The sequence below is a fragment of the Carcharhinus amblyrhynchos genome, chromosome 27 (assembly GCF_965287045.1).
Source record: "Carcharhinus amblyrhynchos chromosome 27, sCarAmb.v2.hapA, whole genome shotgun sequence".
Classification (NCBI taxonomy): domain Eukaryota; kingdom Metazoa; phylum Chordata; class Chondrichthyes; order Carcharhiniformes; family Carcharhinidae; genus Carcharhinus; species Carcharhinus amblyrhynchos.
The window spans coordinates 36,223,923-36,248,625 of NC_137350.1; the positions used below are offsets into that span (position 1 = coordinate 36,223,923).

The 24,703-nt window shown below is 46.0% G+C and overlaps 1 protein-coding gene across 8 annotated transcripts in view; it reads left to right on the forward strand.

Annotated features, from left to right (window-relative positions):
- Positions 1-24,703, forward strand: part of srcin1a (SRC kinase signaling inhibitor 1a) — a 411,921-nt gene that overhangs the window by 163,034 nt on the left and 224,184 nt on the right. For 4 of the 8 annotated variants that reach the window (XM_080213892.1, XM_080213891.1, XM_080213897.1 and 1 more), the window contains one exon: positions 21,636-21,656. The exons of the other annotated variants lie outside the window; for them this stretch is intronic. In XM_080213892.1, the coding sequence (XP_080070018.1) occupies positions 21,636-21,656 (21 nt within the window). The remainder of the gene's footprint in view (positions 1-21,635; positions 21,657-24,703) is intronic. 8 annotated transcript variants of the gene reach the window in all.

A 24,703-nucleotide genomic window follows, 5' to 3' on the forward strand; every position in this document is an offset into this window, starting at 1 on the left:
TGCTGTCTGAATCAGGCCAAGAACACACTATTATTTTGGGATTGTGTTAATGGAAGGAAACAGAAGCATGGTGGCACAGTGGTGAGCACTGCTGCCTCTCAATGCCAGGGACCCAAGTTCAATTCTGGGTTCAGGTGACTGTGTGGAGTTTGCACATTCTCCCCGTGTCTGCATGGGTTTACTCCAGGTGCTCCAGTTTCCTCCAGCAGTCCGAACATGCTGGTCAGTGCACTGGCCATGCTAAATTGCCCCACTGTGTCCAAAGATGTGTGGGTTAGATGGATTATCCGCAGTAAATGTGTAGGGTCAATGCTGTAGGGATTCTCTGACTGTAATGATTTTTTTTAAAGCTAGTTAATGCTGACCAGCCCATCACTGGCCTTGTAAAATATAAAAGAAGCAATCATTTTTGATCTATTGGGTTTCCCTTTTTCTCCATTCTGGCTGTCACACTATTGCTCAGAGATACTTGGCAGTTCCAGCTTGGGCCTGTTTCAGGATTATAGGAGAGCCCTGATCCCTATTCACTGAATTAGATTAACTATATCTGCACAAAACCTCATGACATCCCAAAGTGCTCTACAGTCAATGAGCATTGTCATTGTTGGAGTGCAGGAAAAGCAGCAGGGCAGTCACGCACAGCAAGATCCCACATTGTGATCCCTGACAAAATAATCTATTTTTTTTTCAGTAATGTTAATTGAGGGATTAACATTGGTCAGCATGTTTGGGTGCAAGTCCCCTGCTCTTTTTCTAAATAGTGCCGCTAGATCTTCTACATTCACCTGAGTGGACAGTCACCTGAGTTTAATCCAAAAGACAGCACCTCCAACAGTGCAGCACTCCCTCTTTGCTGAACTGGGAGGGTCACTCTGGATTTTCAGGGCAGTGTCCTCGGCCCAACCATCTTCAGCTGCTTCATCAATGACCTTCCCTCCATCGTAAGGTCAGAAGTGGAGATGTTCGCCCAGAACAGCACAATGTTCAGCACCATTCACAATGCCTCAGATACAGGCCGCAAGTTTACCACCCCATCCGCCCTGGGAATCGGAGCGAGCGAGGGGTGGACAACGGAAAGGTCCATTGACTTCGAGTGGGATTTTACAGTTTCAGGACAAGCGAGTAAAATTCCAGCCACTGAAACAGTTCATGTCTAAATGCAGCAAGTCCTGGACAATATCCAGGCTCAGGCTGGCAAGTGGCAAACAACATTTATGCCACACAAATGCCAGGCAATGACCATCTCCAACAAGAATCTTACCATTGCCCTTCAACATTCAATGCCATAACCATCGCCACATCTCCCACATCCTGCAAGTTACTGTTGGCCAGAAACTGAACTGGACTAGCCATGTAAATGCTGTGGCTACCAGAGCAGGTCAGTGGCTAGGAATCCTATGGTGACTCCCTAAAGCCTGTCCACCAGTTACAAGGCATAATTCAGGAATGTGATGGAATACTCTCCATTTGTCTGGATGGGTGAAGCTCCAACAATACTCAGGAAGTTCCCTCCCTGTCAGCCCTGTGGATCTATCTACGTCTCGGGAACTGCAGCAGCTCCGGAAGGCACCACCACCTTCTCAAGGGCAATTAAGGATGGGCAATAAATGCTTGCCTAGCCACAGCCTCTGACTAACGAAAAAGAAGTCTCTGAATTGTGACTTGAACAGCCGATAAAGAGGCAGCCTGTAAGCTGAGCCAAGGCTGTGGCTATCACACCCCCCTCCACCACTTCCACTCTGAAAAGAACCAGATTCCTCCTCCCTGTGCACAGGAACCCAGCTGATCCTGAAAAGTCTGCAGAATGGGGAGGGGTTCCACAGAATGGGGAGGGGGTTCACTGTATGATTGCTTGTCACAGAACAGAATCATAGAATCCCTATTGTGCTGAATAGGTATTCGGCCTATCGAGCCTGCACAAATTCTGACAGAGTAACTTACCGAGGCCCTCTCCCTTACTGTATCCTCGTAACCCCACACATGGCCCATGGCTAATCCATCTAACCTACACATCTTTAGACACTAAGGGCAATTTAGCATGGGCAACCCATCAAACCTACACATCTTTGGACTGTGCGGGGAAACCCACAGGTGCAAACTCCACACAGTCACCCAAGGCTGGAATTGAACCTGGGTCCCTGGCGCGTGAGGCAGCCGTGCTAACCACTGTGCCACTTGGTTGGGGAAGGAGGAGTGGAGATGCTGTATCTGATTGGGTCTATTCCTGAAGGCTTCATCACATGACCTTCCCACCACTAATTCCCCCACCCCTCTCAATTTCCTCATTGGCCCATCCTCTGGGCAGATAGCCTTCCTACACCATTAACTCTTTGCTGTCTAATTGAATTCCTCTGCACTGATACAGAAGACTAGGAGGAGAATCAAACCTGGTCACTGGTTCGAATTCAGGTTAGAGACTCCAAAATGTTTTATGGAGCCCGTCTGTATCATAAGTTTTGCATCTTGAATTTGGCTAAGATAAGCACGTGATGTTTTATGTCAGGTATGATTCAAATGACCCACTAGGGAGCTTTTATCAAACAAAGTTTATTTAAGAATATAGTTAGCACGTATTGTCTTCCACCATCGAACACTCCCTTTTATCATATTCGTGACAAAGCATCGGCAATCACATTCTTTCTTGCACAATTTATAAATTAAATGGCTGCAATAATAAACTCCATCGAAACAGCCTGGCATTTTAAATCTTAAATTTCTCCAAAAGTATCAATGGATTATGATTCGTATACACCAGTGTCTCTGACAAATTACTGACAACGTAAATGTGAAAGTGTTGCATCGCCAGCACCAAACTCTCTTTTTCTTCTGGTGATCATTCAATTTTTTTGGAAAAATACCCAATAGGTTGCTCTATTCCATTGTTGCCTTCTTGTAAGAACACTGCACCTACGCCCACATCCTTCGCGTCGATAGCTACCTCGAATGGTTTTGTGTAATTTGATGCAGCCCACAAGAACAGTGGTTAACACACTTCCAGGCTGTCAAATGCCTGTTGACAGTCTGCCGTCCACTAAAAATTTGTCACGCTTCTTCTGTAAGCCAATCAGTGGAGCAACCGCACTGCTAAAATTTACGGTAAAGCCACTCGGCCCAAAAATCTCAATATTTCCCTTTAGTGTTGGTGGTTTTTGTATCCCAGTGGGGCCATCTGTCCATGTCCAATGGTACAGCTGAGGAACGTGGCTTGGGCTTTTCCAGACTCACTGTTAGCCAGGTTTACCAGTGTGCCTGCCTCCTGAAGTCGATCGAATAATTCCACCGGATTCTTCAAATGTTCTTTCCATGTCTGACTAAAAAAATCACCAGATGGCCTATGTACACCGCACAATTGGCTAGTCCTGAAATGACTTTGTTAGTTAACCGTTGAAAACACTGGGGCGTTTTTCATGCCAAATGGTGTAATTTTGAATTGTATAAACCGTTTGGTGTCACAAAAGCTGAAATCTTCGCTCTTACAGATAAAGGTACCTGCCAGTAACCTTTCAGAAACCCAGTTTGGAGATAAAAGTTGATTGTTGAACCTTCTCAAGGCAGTCCTCCAGCCATGAGATAAGAGTCTGACTTTGTAACTGCAGTAATTTTCCTATTGTCCACACACAATTGTTGGGTACTGTCCAGTTTTGGTAACATCACTATAGGTGAGTTCCACTCACTGCAACTCATTTCAATTACTTCATTTTTAAGCATGCTTTCAATCTCCTTTTGAACCTGTGCCAATTTTAGAGGGTTAAATCTATGAGGATGTTGTTTAATTGGAACAGCATTTCCACACATCTACATCAGGTATAACCATTCTAGTACTTCCCAACTTATTGCCACATACTTGTCCATGTGATATTAATAACTCTTTCAGATCAGTTCAATTTTCCTCTGGAACATAACTCAGCAATTTATCCTAATTTTTAATAACTTCCTCATTATCCAATTTAATTTGAGGAATGCCAAATTTAGAGTCTTCTGGATTTGGTTCTTCAGTCTGAGTTATAACCGCTAAAACACTTCTTTTCGCTTGATGTCCACTCTAAAACTAAAACTGCAGCCAACCAAAACAGAAAATGAAATCTTGAATTCACTCGGGGGAAAAAAAGCTGTCCAAAACACATGACCTTTCTCTGAACAATGCAGGGTCATAAAACATCCCAGAGTAAAAATAAACCCTATTTAAACCACTGAAGGAGCAACTTGGCAACAATGACATGAGCTGAAGCTGTAAGAATCGCAGAGAACATGATTTTAAAAAAAGCTTATAAAGGTACACTAACGTCACACGTACCCACACGTATCTGATTCTCTTCACATACCTCGGCTTTTCACTGAACACTTGGTCTGTGATGCTGCTGAAGTGGTGAGCCTCACATCAGGTTTCTCCATGATTGTGCAACTTTTGATGATAAATACTGACTATGATCCCAGCCTGGCTCTCCTGCTCTTTAGTTAAAACTTCACAGTAATGAGGGTAGCGTTACCTGTTCCCATGGTAATAAAGTGCTGCCGGTGAAAGGACAGCTCCAAAGGATCCTGTTCAAATGTTTTTCTCTACCGATCTATTGTTTAAAGACTGCCCCTGTAATTACCTGAGTGTTTAAGTGAAGCACAAGGAATTAGATGATTAGTCCAAGTTCAACTCACTATGGCAGTGTTGATTCTGGATCTGGTGTTACCAAGGGAACACTATTCTGTTTAATTAATTAAAATTATTTTAGGGCAAGGATAGAAAATATGAATTCACGATCATTAATGCTTGTGTGTGTGTTTTTATCTGTGCGTTTTTATCTGTGTGTGTGGGTCAGAGGCTGACTGTGGTTGGGGGGTAGGTATGGGACGGTTGTGGGGGTTATGGGTGGCGGTTGATTCAGGGGGTGGGTGTCGGTCAGTTGATGGGTGCAGTTGGGGGAGGGGTGGGTGTGGGCGCAGGGGTGTGTGAAGGGGGTGTAGGTGGGAGGTGGATGTGGGAGAAGGTGGATGAAAAGAATGGCTTTAGAGTATTGATGTGTGGAGCGAGTGGGTAAGTTGAAACACCAGCCGCTGTCACAATGCTGTCTGCGAACGAGTTAAAGAAACTAATGAAAGGGAGACTGTGAAGCGTTTGTGTTCACAGAGGCTCCAGGGAGGGATAGCATCTGAAACCTGTCTTTTGTTGCCTTGTCTCTCACATTGTTTCGGGAGTTGCTTTTATGCCAGACTCGACATTGTGGATTTCTGTTGTCTACAAATCCAAGAACTTGAGTCTCAGAATCAATAAGAATCAGTGCAAAAACCAAGGCGAGGCCATTCGGCCCCTTTAGTTCATCCTGTTCCCCACCTCCTTTTCAATAATTTTGATGGCCGTGTCATCTTTTGCCCAATCACAGGCATATCTTTGTCGAATGAGAGAATAATTGAAATATTTGGAAGTGCTCGAGTACATTTAGTATTCGGAGGTTTTCTGGCACTATGGGTAACATCCTGGCCTCTGAATGGGAAGTTCCAGATGGGCGACACGGTGGCACAGTGGTTAGCGCTACTGCCTCACAGCGCCAGGGGACCCGGGTTCGATTCCTGGTTCGGGTCACTGTCTGTGTGGAGACGGCACGTTCTCCCCGTGTCTGCGTGGGTTTCCTCCAGGTGCTGTGGTTTCCTCCCACAGTCTGAAAAGCGTACTAGCTAGGTACATTGGCCCTGCTAAATTCTCCCTCAGTGTACCCAAATAGGGATTTGGTGCCACAGTGCGGCGACTAGGGGATTTTCACAGTAATTTTCATTGCGGTGTTAATGTAAGCCTACTTGTGACACTAATAAATAAATTTTGGAAATCCTTCTGATGATATACGCCAGGTGGCAGACGGTGAGAGTGGGAGAGATTCTGCGATATGATGGCAAGGAATCTGGAGCATCTACCCTCACTCTCCCAGCTCCAGACTGCCACAGCCCTGAGTGATCTGTAACACACCAGCTTTAGTATTTACTGCACCAACTGCTCCCTAATCATAGAATCCTACAGTGCAGAAGGAGTGTACACCAACCACAATCTCACCCAGACCATATCCCCATGTTAGCCCCCCTGATGCTGAGTGGAAATTTAGCATGGCGATTCAAGCTAACCTGCACATCTTCGGAGTGTGGGAGGAAACCGGAGCACCTGGAGGAAACCCACGCAGACATGGGGAGAACGTGCAGAGTCCCCACAGGCAGCGACACATGCCGGGAATCGAACTTGGGTCCCTGGCACTGTGAGGCAGCAGTGCTAATCTGCTAATACAACCTGTGCTTGAAAATCCTACATCTTCAGTTTTAGATTGCAGCTTTTGTTAGTTGATCAGAAAGTAAGGCAATGCATTGCGAGAACGTCTCGCACAATCTCAGGATATTCCAAAGTGCGTTAAGTATTTAGTCACTGTTGTAAAATGGAGCAGCCAATCAGTGCGCCATTAACCCACAGCAAAGGGGTACCGATCAGATAATCCAATCTGTTCAGTAACGAGAGTCAGTGATCCTGCCCTCAGGGTCCCCCGCCAAACTTCCAGCTGCAAATCGCAGGAGAAACGTACCCAAACTCGGCACAAGAGGAAAGAATTGACAAATGGAGAGAGAGAGAGCAGTGCCCCTGTTCCAGCCTCGTGCCAAAATGACAGCCTTGTGTTTCTTGAATCTGAAAAGTTCCCCCTCACTCAGTTGTATTTGTGTATTTCTGGGTTGCAGTGTTGCTACGAGGCTGTTTTTTAAACAGATGCACAGTTGGCCTCATGTGCTTCTTTGGCAGTTTGTCTCCCTTTCCCCGATGATGGTGACAGACTCTGAAGGTGCTGCCCTCTGGGACCCGGAGGGGTAGTGGACAGGTCAGCAAAGTGGCAAAATGGAGGTGCAGGGAACAGGAGGCAGGCTTTGTGGAAGTGACGGACTTGGAGAGGACAAGGACGGAGATGGGTGATGAACTGTAGAGTGAGGCACAATGCAAGAAAGAGGCCGGGGGGAGGAACTGAGAGCAGTAGAGAGAGAGAAATGGAAGGTAGTGACAGTGTTTTGTGTGGAGGATCTCAATCTTTGAGACAAAGCGACCCACAAGTCCTTGGTAGTTGGCGTCAGAGTGAGATTGGAGAGCAGGAGAGAGAAGGAGTTTGAGAGGAACGGGTGTCAGGTGTCACTTTGTCCTCCAGAATAACCCTGGAAAAGGACGTTTGGGTCTGGAGAACCGAGCAAAGGTGGGCATAGCTGATCCAAATCTAATGGCAAACGGCCAATAGTTCACCAGCTACATTGGTGAATGCAGAACCAGCCCAGTGCTGACTCTCTGACTGACCAGGCAGGGCGATAGTGATGGACAGCATCAATGTCAATGTGGGAGAGGGAGAGGGTTTGGAAGGACACACCAGGCAAGCAGCAAAATCCTCGTGAGGAGCAGGGGACAGAGGAGGAGGAATTGGGAGTTTGACTCCCCCTATTTGTGAACTATCTCTTCACCCGACCACTCCGACTCGGGTTAATCTTCTGACCTTCACTGCAGTGGCTGCATGGTTGGAATGCGAGTCTTTACAGGTAATCAAGTCTTAAAGGTACAGGCAATGTGAGTGGAGAGAGCGTTAAGCACAGGTTAAAGAGATGTGTGTTGTCTCCAGACAGGACAGTTAATGAGATTTTGCAAGTCCAGGCAAGTCACGGGGGTTACAGATAGTGTGACATGAACTCAAGATCCCGGTTGAGGCTGTCCTTGTGTGCAGAACTTGGCTATCAGTCTCTGCTCGGCGGCTCTGCGCTATCGTGTGTCATGAAGGCCGCCTTGGAGAACGCTTACCTGAAGATCAGAGATCGAATGCCTGTGACCGCTAAGTGTACCCCAACAGGAAGAGAACACTCGTGCCTGGTGATTGTCGAGTGGTGTTCATTTATCCGTTGTCATAACGTCTGCATGCTTCCCCAATGTACCATACCTCAGGACATCCTTTCCTGCAGTGTATCAGGTCAACAACGTTGGCTGAGTTGCAAGAGTTTGGACTGTGTACCATGGTGGATGGTGTTCTCGTGTGAGATGATGGCATCCGTGTCGATGATCCGGCATGCCTTGCAGAGGTCGCTGTGACAGGGTTGTGTGGTGTTGTGGTCACTGTTCTCCTGAAGACTGGGTAGTTTGCTGCGAAGAATGGTCTGTTTGAGGTTGTGCGGTTGTTTGAAGGCAAGAAGTGGGGGTGTGGGGATGGCCCTGGTGACATGTTGAAGGCTTTGGAGAAGATGTCGTAGCTTCTCCACTCCGGGGAAGTACTGGACGATGAACGGTACTCTGTCCCCCGTGTCCCGTATTTGTCTTGTGAGGAGGTCGGTACAGTGTTTTGACAATTCCGATGCGCCACAGCGAAAAATCTCACCGACCTCCTCAGAAGACAAACACAGGACACAGTGGGTAGAGTACCCTTCAGCGTCCAGTACTTCCCCGGAGCAAAGAAGGTACAGCATCTTCTCCGGAGCTTTCAACATATCATTGATGAAGACGAATATCTTGCCAAGGCCATCCTTACATCCTCACTTCTTGTCTTCAAACAACCACACAACCTCAAACAGACCATTGTTCGCAGCAAACTACCCAGCCTTCAGGAGAACAGTGACCACGACAGCACACAACCCTGCCACAGCAACCTCTGCAAGACATGCCGGATCATCAACATGGATACCATCATCTCACATGAGAACACCATCCACCAGGTACATGATCCATACTCTTGCAACTCGGCCAGCATTGTCTACCTGATACGTTGTAGGAAAGGATGTCCCAAGGCATGGTACATTGGGGAGACCATGCAGACACTACAACAACGGATGAATGAACACCGCTCGACAATCACCAGGCAAGGCTGTTCTCTCCCTGTTGGGGAACACTTCAGCAGTCACGGGCATTCGGCCTCTGATCTTCGGGTAAACGTTCTCCAAGGTGGCCTTCACGACACACAACAGCACAGAGTCGCTGAGCAGAGACTGACAGCTAAGTTCCGCACACACGAGGACGGCCTCAACCGGGATCTTGGGTTCATGTCACACTATTTGTAACCCCCACAACTTGCCTGGACTTGCAAAATCTCACTAACTGTCCTGTCTGGAGACAATACACATCACTTTAACCTGTGCTTAATGCTCTTTCCACTCACATTGCCTGTACCTTTAAGACTTGATTATCTGTTAGAACTGGCATTCCAAAAAACTGGCATTCATTATCTTGTAAATTGAATTTGTGTCTCTGTATACCCTGTTAGTGAACAGAACTCCCACTCACCTGACGAAGGGGCAGCACTCCAAAAGCTAGTGGCTTTTGCTACCAAATAAACCTGTTGGACTTTAGCCTGGTGTTGTGAGACTTCTTACTGGCATCTCTACATCTGTTTGCGGTGCCAGGAAGCCATCATTAACCTTGTATCAGGGCTAATTCATGTTTAAATTTAATTACAAAACCCAACAAATTTCTTTTTCCTATCAAAATGACATTCACCTTGAAAAATGAATACATGAAATCCAATATAAAAATTAAAAATGATTAGAACATTGCTCCCTAATAATTCCAAACTAGTTTAAGAAACCCCTGTTGGCTTGTAGTGTTATGGTTTTACAGTTTGGAAATCTTTTTCGTTTACACCAAATGTGTTTTTCCTTCTGTTTTTATCTGAAGTGCTGACTCCAGCTTTCATCGAAACAGAAGGTTCACTCATGGCAAAATCTGGTCCCATTCAACACCCTGCCCCTCTGTGCCAGCAGGAGAGGGAGGTTGGAGGATGGAGGGTGGTACAGAAATCAACTAAGCTTTCTCCTCCCAATTAGTATCTAACTAGATTTGATATGTTGGAATTGGGATGTGTGCTGAGGGTGGGTTCACACTGATGACTCCCTCGTGTGTAGAAGAGAGACCAGGTGACCCTGGCTGCCCCTGAACTGGAAGCTTAGGAACTGCTGAGAAAATGAGGAGTGACGGCTTATAAATAACTGGGAGAAGGCCCAATTCGAAGAGTGAAGCCTGGGGTGTCAACTGCAAATTTCAAATCTGAGATTGATAGCTTTCTTCGTTAGATAAGAGTATCAATGTTACCAAGGCAGGTAGCAGGAGGCGATGGCCCCATGGTATTATCACTAGAGTATTAATCCAGAAGACCAGCTAATGTTCTGTGGAACCTGGGTTCGAATCCTGCCATGACAGATGGAATTTGATAATAAAAAATATCTGGAATTTTATTGGAAAAATCCATCTGGTTTCACAAATGTCCTTTTAGGGAAGGAAATCTGTCCTTACCTGATCTGGTCCCCATGTGACTCCAGAGCCTCAGCAACGTGGATGACTCTCACTGCCCTTGGGCAACTAGGGTTGGGCAATAAATGCTGGCCAGCCAGCAACACCCATGTCCCACAAATGGATTAAAAAACGATGACTCAATGTCCACTGCTTGCTCCTAAAGTGTTGTCAGTTTTTGTAGGTCACTCCCACTGTCTTTGCTTTAAAGGTCTTTTCACACAGACACACTGGAGAGAATTTTCCTGTTCCCACCCACCACAGAAATCGTAGCAGGCGGTGTGTGTGTGGGGGGGGTGGTGGTGGTGGTGATGGTTACCACGGAGAGTTCCGTTGACCTCAGGCAAGATTTTCTGGTTTTGGGGCAAACTCAGCCGGAATATCCCACCCGTTGGTTTTCCCGTTTGGGGAGTAGTGGGGGAAGTGGTGGAAGGATTTCCCAGCTGATTGTTGGACTGCATTGTGAACGTTCCTTCCGTGACCCATAGCTCCTTGTGTTGGACTCAAACCTAGCGCTTCCAGTCCAGAGGTAAGGATGGTACCCACTGCGCCACAAGAACTCCAAAACCTGGGGTGGCACAGTGGTTAGCACTGCTGCCTCACAGCACAGAAAAAAGTGTCACAACACCAGGTTAAAGTCCAACAGGTTTATTTGGTAGCAAACGCCACTAGCTTTCGGGAAGTGGGGGGTAGTATTCTGAAAGCTATTGGCTTGTGCTACCAAATAAACCTGTCGGACTTTAACCTGGTGTTGTGACACTTCTTTCTGTGCTTACTCAGTCCAACGCTGGCATCTCCACATCATGCCTCACAGCAACAGGGACCTGGATTCGATTCCCGGCTTGGGTCACTTTCTGTGCAGAGTCTGCACATTCTCCCCGTGTCTGCGTGGGTTTCCTCCGGATGCTCTGGCTTCCCTCCACACTCCAAAGATATGCGGCTTAAGTTGCTAAATTGATCCTAGTGTTGAGGGGACTAGCAGGGTAAATATGTGGAGTTACGGGAATAGGGCCTGGGTGGGATTGTGGTCAGTGCAGACTCAATGGGCTGAATGGCCTCCTTCAGTAGGGATTCAATGATAACTGTCAGCGGAAACCTGCCTCTGACCAAATCTTTGGTCACTGCATCGAATGTCTCCTCCTTTTGGTTCTATAAAAATCTGATTAATCTCCCGTGTCACACCTCAGGATATTTTTCTCTGTTAAAGATGCGTATAAATGAAATTGCTGTTGAATTGTGGGTTGAAACCAATTTGGAAATTTCAGCGTGAGGACAGAATTTATGACTTTGAAAATAACGAGTAGATTATGTGTGCATGCCGCTGAACTCTGACCTCGCCAGCTGATGATGACTCTTGGAGCTGGCAGTGTGTGTGTGTGTGTGTAAACCACACAGGCAATCAAATACTGCATCTCCATACAGAAATATGGATTCTTTAAAAAGATTAAAGGCAATTTGCCTCTTCCTGCACTCTGTACAGGGAGCCACGCTTAAATGGGGTGTGAGTCAGAGACCCTGGCAACACTACATCCCCAATTCTTTGATCTGAATTCATTTTGATGGCAGTCCCCTCGGAATTTGGGATTCTGTGGCGTTCCCTTGATGTGTACGGAGTTGAAATAACTGTGGCTAAAATAGCAGTCTCTGGACATAAAGAATATTCATTTCACATCATCAGGAACATCCAAATTCACTTCCCGTGCCTAGCAATGAACTAAGGCAGACCTTCATCTGTTTCCGTAGCTCGTAATCCCCGGAACAGGTCACTAGGGTTTGCACCACTGTCTCGCAGCACCAGGGACCCGGCTTCGATCCCCAGCTTGGGTCACTGTCTGTGTGGAGTTTGCACGTTCTCCCTGTGCCTGCGTGGGTTTCATCCAGGTGCTCCGGCTTCTTCCCACAGTACAAAAGCTGGTTAGGATGCATTGGCCGTGCTAAATTCTCCCTCACTGTACCCAAACAGGCACCAGAGTGTGGTGACTAGGGGATTTTCACAGTAACTTCATTACAGTGTAAACCTACTTGTGACTAATAAGCAAACTTCAGTCTGGTTGCCAGTGTGTTTATAGCTTCAGGGATGTCACTCCACATCAAGCATAGCTGACCCACTCTCTCCCACTCTTATCACCAACCATTGGAGTGTTTGGATGGATTTCCAAGTTGACAGTCAAACTGTTTGGCTGCATTATGAACACACCTCCCTTGTCCACCAAGTCCTGGGGTGGGAGCTTCTGGCTCAGAGACAGGGGTGCAAACCCACTGCGCCACAAGTCCACCATAGGGAGGGTTACTGGAATAAAAGTAAAGTACTACAGGTGTTAGAGATTTGAAATATGAACAGTGCTGGAAAATCTCAGCAGGTCTGGCAGCATCTGTGGAGAGAAACAGAGTCAATGGGCAGGAGTCTCCAGCTGCGCGCGCTCCAAGGCTGGAAATTTCTGCCTCGCCCACTGCGATTCCCGTGGCAGGTGGGAAGGTAGCATTTCGGCCAATGTTTCGAGTCCGGATGACTTCCTCACAACACTTTGTTCAAACTGGACTTAAACTGTTAACTCTGTTTCTCCCCCCACTGATACTGTCAGACCTGCTGGGTCCTCCCAGCATTTTCTGTTTTTATTTCAGGTTTCCAGCACCTGCGGTATTTTATTGTTACATTGCACGTCTGGTGTGACTTGACGGAGCGTTTTTGTCTTGGAATAAGGAAGTATTGGAGTCAAGACTAGTAATTGGGGCTGGCACTCCATTACAGTGCTGAAGGGCCTCCACACTGGTGGAGGAGCTAGCTTCCAAATATGGACAGGGATTCTCTGACTTCACCCGTACCTGGGGATCTCCAGACCCGCTGCAGTGAATGAAGACGTGGCTGAGCATCAAATTCTCTGTTCTTGCTGGCAGCAGGAGCGGGGCGTCTGAGAAGCATGGTGTGAATTGGTGGCTGAATCTGCTCTGTGTATAAAAGGTGCTATTTTGAGGAAGGGGCGGGGAGTTCAGTCCTGGGCAATAGTCATCCTCAGGAAATATCACTGAGCGAAGCAGAATATCTGATCATTATTTCATTGCTGTCTCGTCCTCCACATTACTAATACTTCACAAATATTCCATTGGTTGTGATGCACTTTGGGATGATAGTGACTTTGTGGCATAGTGGATAGTGTCCCTGCCTCTGATCCAGAAGCTCTGGATTTGAGTCCCACCAGGACCTGACGGCCAAGGAAGGCACATTCGTAACACAGCCAAACGGACTGAGTGGCAACCTGCAAAATCCTCCCAAACATGCCAATGACTGGGGCTAGGAGCGGGGGAGACTCCTGGTCAGCTCCCTCAAGCGTTAAGTCTTTGGCCACACGCTAGTGACTTCTTCCAGGGAACAGGTGAAAGTCTACACCACTCGGTACAGGAAGAGAACAGGAACTCTACCGCTCCCCCCCCCCCACCCTCTATCCTGGGGACCATTTACATCATAAAGTGACTACAGCTCAAAATAACTTCATTTGGTTAGAAGCCACTTTGGGGGTGAACTGAGGTCATGAAGAGGACTCTGCAAATGCAAGACTGTTTTTTCTTCCTGAGGCCAAGTGTTTTTAATAATGTTCAACCAGCTTACAGCAACACTCTCCAGCCAGCAGGCGACTTATCTTGCTTTGTGGGATCTGAATTTAAACATTGGCTTCAATCTCTGGCAGTGAACGGCTCTTAATCAGTTCCACTCAGGTCACTGTGACCCTGTGAACACACGGAGTGAAGCACGCTCCCTCCCTCAGTAAGGGCATCGATTGTTGAGGTCAGCAGCCACAGCTCACAGTGTAAGGAACCTTTTGTCCAGAGATTTCTCCAGATACAAGTCGTACCAGGGGAAGGACAAGAGCTCTTTTCATATCGTCACATTTGGCTGAATTAGACTTTGAACAGGTTTTTCACGGAGAAAGTTTTCAGCTGAGGGCAGGGGTGGGGGAGGGAGGAGTAGGCGGGGGGATTTTGATTTGATTTTTTGATTTGATATTGTCACATGTATTAGTATACAGGGAAAAGTATTGTTTTTTCTCGTGCTATACAGACAAAGCATACCATACATAGAGAAGGAAAGGAGACAGTGCAGGATGTAGTGTTACAGTCATAGCTAGGGTGTAGAGAAAGATCAACTTAATACAAGGTAGGTCCATTCAGAAGTCTGACAGCAGCAGGGAAGAAGCTGTTCTTGAGTCGGTTGGTACGTGATCTCAGAATTTTGCATCTTTTTCCCGACGGAAGAAGGTGGAAGAGAGAATGTCCGGGATGCGTGGGACCCTTAATTATGCTGGCTGCTTTGCCGAGGCAGCAGGAAGTGTAGGCAGAGTCAGTGGATGGGAGGCTGGTTTGCGTGATGGACTGGGCTTCATTCACGATCTTTTGTAGTTCCTTGTGGTCTTGGGCAGAGCAGGAGCCCAGACCAAGCTGTGATACAACCAGAAAGAATGCTTTCTATGGTGCATCTGTAAAAGTTGGTGAGAGTCATAGCAGCCATACCAAATTTCCTTAGTCTTCTGAGAAAGTAGAGGCGTTGGTGAACGGGAGGTAAGAAGGGTCAGGTGAGGGGGGGGTGTTAGAGGTCAGGCAGGGGGGAATGGCAGGGGTCGGGTGGGAGTGGTGACAGGGGTCAGCAAGGTGGGTGTGGTGACAGGGGTCTAGTGGGGGGGGGATGGCAGGGGTCTGGCGGGGGAGGTGGGAGGGGTCAGGTGGGGGGATGGCAGGGGTCAGGCAAGATGGGGGGATGGTTTGTGTCTTGCGTCCTGGAAAAGAGCCATCCCAGAAACGAGGGGGCGGAAGTCTGCACTGTAAATTCTGCACATCTATATAAACATTCTTTGTGAATTAACAGTTAAAATCACTGGCTCCAACATTCAAAGGTGCAAAGTAACAGGTGAAACTTTTCGTTTCACTGATCAGTGTATCCCTCACCAGTTAATTAACTTCAGCACTTTTGCCATTTAAAAAAAAACAATCCTTTTATAATGTCACCGCAATTAGGGAAAGTTTTTGGGAGCATGTCCTCGGAATTATTAACAATTACTGTTGCAGTTGGATGTGTGAGGGACTCACACTGAATGGGCTGCTCCGAAATAAAATTCCCACATTCCGTCCCTCCTTGTTGAGGGAATGCTGGAGAGAGCGTGTCTGTTTCTCTTCATGCACATTTGTAAAGGGTGATCATATGCCTGAGGTGATTCACGGGTGTGTAATCAGATGGAGTTTGATACCAAGCTGTGTAATGAGATACTAAGAGAGGTTGGTCTAAGCATTTGAATACAAGCGATGACTTAAAGGAGGAGAGAGGGGTAGGAGTGGTTTTGGGAAGGAATCTCAGAGAGTGAGGCTTGAGCAACTTAAAATACAGCCACCCAATGGTGATCCTTTAAAACCAGCAATGTACAAGAGGCCAGAATTGGTGGAACACCGAGATCTGAGGTTTGTATTGACTGGAGGATATCTTGACCCTTGAGGTTACAATGTTCATGGCCCGACATTGAAGGAATGTTAAAGCGAGTGTGGACATTACATCTGGGGACGTTTTTGTCTGTTACTAAATATAGCTGCTCACCCACCCAACCCAACCCAAAATGTCAGCTTCAATTCGAAATGGATTCTCTCTCTGCACTCTCGGGGGAAATGGGGGCCTGAAGATAATTTTCCTTTTCAGTTCTATCCAATTCCTTTTTGAAAATGATGATTGAATCTACAACAATTTCCGATCTTACCTCGGTGTGTAAGAAAATAACATTCTTCTCGTCTGGCCACCAGTATTTTAACAATTGCCTTGAATTTGTGTTCTCAGATTGGCACCGTCCTGTTGGTGGAAACAGTTTCTCCCTCTCTACTCTGTCAAACTTCTCATTATTCTGAACACCTCTACTGAACCTCCCCTCAATCTCCTCTGCTCTAAATAACTGATGTCCCTCATCCCTGGTACATTCTAGGAAGTTGCTTCTGCAGCCACTCCAAAGCTAAGCTGCTCTTTTCTAAAGGGTGGTCCAGATTTGGACACAACACTACGCATCTGTTAACATTCCTGATAAGGTGCAAATTATGTAGCACAGTTTAAAGGATTTTAGTTTTGAGGGTATTTTCCCTAGTGGAACAAAGTTGATGCTTAATTGCAAAACACATCCTCTCTCAATTGTACTGTGGGTGGCGGGGTAGCACGGTGGTTAGCACTGCTGCCTCACAGCACCAGGGACCACTGTTCAATTCTGGCCTCGGGTCACTGTGTGTGCAGTTTGCACATTCTCCCCATGTCTGCGTGGGTTTCCTCCCACAGTCCAAAGATGTCAGAGTTATGTTGATTGGGCCGTGCTAAATTGACCCTGTTGTCAGGGAATTTGCTGAGTATGTGTGGGGGTTAGAGGAATCGGGCCTGGCTGGGATTGTAGTCAGTGCAGGCTATGGGCAGCCTCCTGCACTGTGAGGATTTTATGATTCTGTGTACTTAGAATTTGATTTGATTTATTATTACCGGATGTATTGAAACAGTGAAAAGTATTGTTCCTTATCTGCTCAGACGGCCAAAGCATATCATCCGTAGAGTACAGAGGGAAAAGGAAAGGAGAGGGTGCAGATTATAGTGTTATAGTCATAGCTAGGATGTAGAGAAAGATCAGCTTAAAATGTGATTGGACTATTCCAAAGTCTGATGGCAGCAGGGAAGAAGCTGTCCTTGAGTCAGTTGGAACGGGCTTTTAGACTTTTGTATCTTTTTCCCGATGGAAGCAGTGGAAGAGAGAATGTCCGGGGTGCATGAGGTCCTTTAATTATGCTGGCTGCCTTTCCAAGGCAGCGGGAAGTGTAGCTGGAATGACTGTATGGGAGGCCGGTTTGTGTGATGGCCTTTGTAGAAATGATCATTTTGAGTGAGTGGAGTTTGGGAAGCTGGGGGTGGGGGGGTATCAGAATAAGAGAATGGAAAAAGAAAAACCCATGTCAAAGACTCTGACCTTGATATACAATCAAAGAGTGGTTACAGAAAAGGAGGAGGTCATTCGGCCCATTGTGTTCATGGTAGCTCTCCACAGCCCAGTTTTCCTGCTTGACAGCCCTCTCCACGTATCCCTCCAACTACCTTCTCCTTTGAAAGCCAGGATTGAAATTTCTCTTCACCTTTTTATGATTCTATTAAGGAGAGTGAGCATTGCTATGTTTATTACCCATCTCTAATCGTCTTTGAGGAGATGGTAATCAGTGTCTCTTTGACCATAACTGCCATGCTAGGCCATTTCTGAAGTCAATTAAGAGTCAACCATATTGCTGTGGGTCTGGAGTCACGTGTAGGTCAGACTTACTTAATTAATTGTATTTAAATTCCCCTGCCATTGGTGGGATTTGAATTCACGTCTCCAGATCTTTAGTCCAGGCCTCTGAATTACTAATTCTTCTTCTCGTTGCAAAAATATACTTTATTTTTGAAATATTTGAAAGAAGATTACAAAATGGCCATCACAGTACAATAATATTCAAGTGTCCGACACAGATCATGTTGCTGTCTGAGATGCCTTTTGATTAATAATTTTTTTTAAAAGATATACATTTCTCAGAGTTAGGGAAAGACAGTGTGCAGAATGGACAGGACAACCTCTGAACACATCTCCTTGCTTTCTCCAGAGAACGATTCAAGTTCAAACTGAATCCACTTCTTTTTCTCATTCTTTTGTCTCTTTCAAAATTGTTGTAATCGTCACAACGCCACCTCCCTGCCTCTTGGAAAGATCTAGAAAATGCTGTTGTTTCTGTTAGGGACCAGATCAGAAACTCCAAGGTATTTTGTGAAGTTAGCCTGGACCCCAACTTCTACATTTGATGTTAGTATTAAGGTGAGCATAAGGTATGATTCCAGTGACCCACTAGGAAGCTTTTATTAAAACAAACTTAATTTAAGAACACAGTCAGAATATAATAAAAAGAATTAGCATAACTTTTACCAATTTAGAAACTTAAACATGACAAGGAATAATTCTTAACAACTAGCTATCACTGTAGTTCCAGTGTAAGCAATATCCCCATTTATTATATGCTTATAAATGGGGGATATGCTTATATGGATGCTAAATTTCCAGCCTTTTAACATTGCTGGACAGAGATCTAGACAGACAGCTAACTCTCATACACTAACCTCCAGAGAAAGATCCACCCCTAAGTAGCAGAGATGTATTTCCCTGGCAGATTCCAGTCTCCAACTCCAAAGAGAGAAAGAGAGGCACTGGTTAGAACAGACTGTTTAAGAAATTCCTTGCACAAGATAGAATCCCTACAGTGCAGAAGAAGGCCATTCAGCCCATTGAGCCTGCACCGACAACAATCCTACCTTATCCCTGTCGCCCCACATATTTACCCTGCTAATCCCCCTGACACTAAGGAGCAACTTACCATGGCCTATCCACCTAACCTACACATCTTTGGACTGTGAGAGGAAACTGGAGCACCTGGAGGAAACCCACACAGACACCGGGAGAATGTGCAAACTCCACACTGTCAGTCAAGGCCGGAATCGAACCCGGGTCCCTGCTGCTGTGAGACAGCAGCACTAACCACGATGCCACCTTGTTGCCCATTGGTCGTCCTCTTCCTCCCATCATTTGGCCATCTCCTGCAACTGCAGCCCAAACCAACCAGGCAGCAGGAGCTCCAGGTGAGTTTGATAGACCCAGAGAGCAACATAGATCGCCCTATTATAGAAAGGATATTATTAAACCAGAAAAGATTTACCAGGTTGCTACCGGCACTTGATGCTTTGAGTTATAAGGAGAGGTTGGATAGACTAGGACTTTTTCCTCTGGGGTGTAGAAGGCTGAGGAGTGATATATTTTATAGACTTATAGAGGTCTATAAAATAATGAGGGCCAAAGCTCAGCTAGACAGCCAATAACTTTTCCCAAAGGTAGGGGAGTTTTAAGGTGAGAGGGGAGAGATATGAAAGGGTCACGAGGGGCAATTTTTTCACATACAGGGTGGTGAGTGTCTGGAACAAGCGGCCAGAGGTAGTAGTAGAGGCGGATACAATTTTGTCTTTTAAAAAGCATTTAGACAGTTACATGGGTAAGATAGAGGGATATGGGTCAATTGTGGGCAATTGGGACAAGCTTAGAGGTTTAAAAAAAAGGGGTGGCACGGATAAGTTGGGCCAAAGGGCCTATTTCCGTGCTGTAAACCTCTGTGACTCTAATTTTTCCAGGTCTCCTATTCATTCCTGTGATTGTTGAAGCCTCAAAGATTCATGTGCAGGCAGCCTCTGTAACCAATACACTGGAACCAAAGTCCCATTCATTAGAGATCTTTCCTTTGACATAGTGATGGGTCATCCTGGACATTTTGGTCAGTGAGCCTGGAGACAGGATGCCATTGGTGTGACCCAGGTCCTCAGACAAACCTGTCCATTGGGAAATACGTATAAAGATAAATGACTAAAAGGCACAGTGTCACCACACCTCCCAAATCCATTCCCAGTTTCCATCTAACTCCTCATCTGAACAATTGGGTTTCTATTCTTCCACAGCATTGAAACGAAACAAACCAAAGTCATGGTTTAAACAGTCTGACTGTAAAAGGGGATGTTCTATTCATGGTCGCTACGAGCTCAGCAATGTGGGGGCAACGCTCTGATCCCCACTGGCTCAAGTTGGATTATGGGCTCTCCTGAAGTGGGATTTGAACCCACAACCTTTGGACTCACAGGCGAAAGTGCTGCCACTTCAGAGTGTGTGATTCCAGCAGCCATGGCTGACACACACACACACACACACACACTCTCAATTTTTTTTTCAGCCTAAGCAGGAACTCTGTATTCATTCAGCCACACAAAGGCACAGGGACCATGAGCTATTTAAATACAGAATAAATTATGCTAACCAGGGATGGAGGGCTACATTAATCAGCCCCGCTGAGTAGCAGAGAGTTGTATGGTTCTTGTGTTTGAGAGTGGGGTTAACTTACCCATCAGTGTGTTGGCACAGTGGGTCATTGTTTTAACGAGACTTCCTTTGGAACAGGCAAACAAATTCTGGGTTTAAAAATACAAATTCCCCTCCCCCCATTAGTAAAATTAGCTTTCGGCGTTTTAATGAATGGATACTTAAGGATTCCATTCGGAATTCCTTTCTCTGTTACCTCGTTTTGTTTGGGAGAAATGAGAAATTCCTCAGCTCGGAACGAACTCCAGGAGAAAGTTTGAAGCAATGAAGGTTTTCAATATCAAAGATTCTCAGCGAGGAGGGGAAACATCTGTGAGATGTTGCTCGATGGTCACGGAGGGTGGGATTTTCCGGCTGCTCTCACCCCAAAGCCAGAAAGTCCTGCCCCAGGTCCGTGGACCTTTCCGTAGTCCGTGTCCTGCCCACTACGGGGATCTTGGGAGGGGGGAGTCCCGCCCTTGGTGTCTCTGAGCATCTTGTCTGAGTTAACTTGATGCCACAACAGAACAAAATGGACAATGACAAGAACATTAAGGAACTTTATTTAAAAAGGTGGCACGGTGGCACAGCAGTTAGCACTGCTGCCTCACAGCGCCAGGGATTCAGGTTCGATTCCAGCCTTGGGTGACTGTGTGGAACTTGTACATCCTTCCCGTGTCTGCGTGGATTTCCACTGGGTGCTCCAGTTTTCCTTCCACAGCCCAAAAAGGTGAAGGTTAGGTGTGTTCACTGTGGTAAATGTGTGAGATTACAGGGATGGGATGGATTTGGGTATGACGCTCTTTCGGAGAGTCAGTGGGGACTCGATGAGCAAAATGGTCTTTTCTGCACTGTCGGGATGCTATGGTTTTGTGAGGGCTACCTTCATGTAAAAATATTTGATAGCCTTGGTTTCTGTGAGTGTTCAATGTAAGGACTGAACTGCAACACCCAGTGACTTTGTCCGGGATGATTGGACACGAGGAATGGCAGATGCCTGAGTAAAGCTCCACTCTGAGTCCACTGTCCCGTATCAGAACGAGGCCAACCACTTTGATCAACCCCCCAACCTGCATTAACGCTTCTTAGCCTTCTGGGCTAATGGCATGGAGGGAGGTGAATATCAACCAGGAGATCTGACCTTTTGGGATGTGGGGTGAGGCCAGTGAGGGTTCAGCCATCATCGCCCCCCCATGGTTGAATTGCCGCACCATTTGCACCTACTTCTTGAACAATGATTGAGGTGCCCATGGTGCCAGCAATGTGTTGCTCAATGGCAGTAAATACCTTTTATTATTCGAGGCAAAAAAGAAATGCAGAAATTGGAGGGAGAGGGAAGTGGACAGTAGCTTTTCTTCCCTCCTGAAACCTTTCGTTCTTTTCACCAGTTGAATTTCAGATATTCATGGTTAAATACATTACTGATAAATTCTAACCAATAACTCGTATTAATTTTACCATTGCAGTCAAACTATTGGAGTTTTAAGGTCAGTACCGTTTATGTGCAGCCATTTCTGCATGTGCTCTGCATGAACAGCGTTGGCTCTGCTCAGTCCCCAAACTCCCCACTCTCTGTGCTCTGTGTTCATTTAAATGGGGCTTGGGGGATAAGAGGGAAGGTTCTTATTTTCCTTAAGCTGTTAATTGCGCTGTTTTCACCTCTGCTGGTCTGTCTGCCGTTACGGAGTTGTCTCCCACCCACCCTCACTTCACCCCCCCCCCGACCCCCCTCCCCTCAATCTCTGTCTACAAAAATGCTGTCTCTGGACCGAAACCCTTCGACGCGCAGTTGGTGTTTTAGCTCAGCTTATCCGATTTAAAGGATGAGGAGAATGTTAAGTGAAAATATTCCACCGGAATTGAACAGAGGATGCCTGTGAGGTGCTTCCAGTAAAGTTTCAGTGGTTGTCCGCAAAAAAAAGGTACGATTTAATGGGTTTTGGTTGCATCAGTATTTTTTTTGGGTGGGGTGGGGGGGAGGTTGGCATTAACAGGGAACAGCACTGACTGAGGGTACCCTCTATACCAGGGTAAGGTACCACCTCCCTGTGAATTGGTGGGGTCCTGAAATTACTCTGGTGGTTAGGGGACTTGAACCTTCTAAAGGAAGTTTTGTCACCGAGTGAGTGTAAATGTGGCAGTGGTGATATTATTATGTGGACGCCAACTCTCCATCAGACTAACTGTGGTTGGCAATCAGATGGGAAGCAGCAGAGTATTCACTGTCTTGTTACCGTTGCTGTCCGCTTACAGAATCTTCTGTTTTTAATTGCATTTCCAGCAAATTAAAGTTCTTTTTCAACCCACGTTGAGATCAGCAACAATGATTTGCATTTATACAGTATAGTAAAGTGGCCAAAGTATTAGCAGGTAACATTTGACATCAAGTCATGAGGAGATGTCGGAAGAGGTAGGTTTTAAGGAGCATCTGGCAGGATGAGAGAGAGGCAGAGAAGTTCAGGGAAGGAATTCCAGAGTTGAGAAGCTTGGCAGTGAGATCATTGCCGCCAACTGAGGAGGGGGAGAAGGTGACAGGGACACAGAGGAGATCAGAATTGGAGAAGTGTAGAGACCTCAATGAAGGATGATGGAATGTTTTGATTTGATTTTTTGATTTGGTTTATTATTGTCATGTGTATTAGTATACAGTGAAAAGTATTGTTTCTTGCATGATATACAAAGCATACCATTCATAGAGAAGGAAAGGAAAAGGTGCAGAATGCAGTATTACACTCGTAGCTAGAGTGTGGAGAAAGATGGTCTTAGTGTGAGGTAGGTCCATTCAAAAGTCTGACAGCAGCAGGGAAGAAGCTGTTTTTGAGCTGGTTGATACATGACCTCTGACTTTTGTATCTTTTTCCTGACAGAAGAAGGTGGAAGAGAATGCGTGGCGTCCTTAATTATGCCGGCTGCTTTGCCGAGGCAGCGGAAAGTGTAGATAGAATCAATGGTTGGGAGGCTGGTTTGCATGATGGATTGGGCTTCGTTCACAGCCCTTTGTAGTTTCTTGTGGTCTTGGACAGAGCAGGAGCCGTACCGAGCTGTGATACAGTCAGAAAGAATCTTTCTATAATGCATTTGTAGATGTTGGTGAGAGTTGTAGCGGACATGCCAAATTTCCTTCGTCTCCTGAGAATGTAGAAGCGTTGTTGGGTTTCCTTAACTCTTGTGATAATAACATCACCCAGCAACTTCTTAAAACGATCCTGTTTCGGGACTGTGTCTATGCTGACGGCAGTTGTTATAATAGATTTATTTTTTGTCGAAGAAACCAAGTATTATTTGATTTGAATTGAATTGGTTTATTATTGTCACACATATTGGAGTGCAGTGAAAAGTATTGTTTCTTGCACACTATACAGACAAAACATACCGTACATAGAGTACAGAGGGCAGGAGGAAAGGAGAGGGTGCAACTTGATATGAAACCCATCTCTCGTTGGGCTCCTCAGACTTCATTCCCATCCAATGCTCAGGTATCATTCTGTTGCTGTCAATATTCAGGCCATTATGGATGATGCAGTGTAAATGGGCATGATCGCCACAAACTCTTCAATCCACTCAATTCACCAAATAACGGAACATAATCACTACTTCGTTCATCAACAGGACAGCTTCCCTAACATGAACAGATGTTGGCCCTGACAACTCTCTTCGATTTGTTTGTTTTATTTGAATTTTTTAACCAAGCTGATATTGAATTCATAATTCCCTCGGCATCCTTCAGGGATGTTTGAGAGATTACAAGGGGCCTCGGTGACCCCAAGATAGAGAAGTTATAATAGATTCAATTGGATTCTCGTTCATGATCACAAATGGGTGGCGCACTGGTTAGTGCTGCTGCCTCTCAGCGCCAGGGACCGGGGTTCGATTCTGGCCTCGGGTCACTGTTGATGTGGAGTCTGCACGTTCTCCCTGTGTCTGTGTGCGTTTCCTCCGGGTGCTCTGATTTCCTCCCACACTCCAAAGATGTGCAGATTAGGCCGATTGGCCATGTTAAATTGACCCTTAATGTCCAAAGATGAGTAGGTTAGGTGGATTAGCCATGGCGAATGGATGGGGGTTACACAGTCAGGGTGGGGGATTGGGACTAGGTGGGATGCTCTTTTGGAGAGTCTGTGCAGACTCGATGGGCCAAATAGCTTCTTCTGCACTGTAGGGATTTTATGATTCTATCACCACCTAATTTTGATTATAATTTACGCTCTTCCCAACTTTGGCTAGTCATGATCACAGATCCATGATCAGACACAAGCTTGTTATGATCTGAAAGTCGTATCTTGTGCATGTGATAGGAGTAACTGATTGAAGGGCTAAAAATTCCACTTTTGTAGCAGTGAGGATTGTGTGAGCTTCCCCTGTCAATGTTCTTCTCCAGCCTGAGAAACAGAAACCGCTACACGTCACCATTCAGTCATTTGGGCGAAAACTACTAGTTAGATTTATTTGCAAGAATATAATTAAACAGAAGCAAAAGATCCTGGCACAGGACAAAAAAAACATGATATTTGACTTGTACAGTACTTCAAACTAT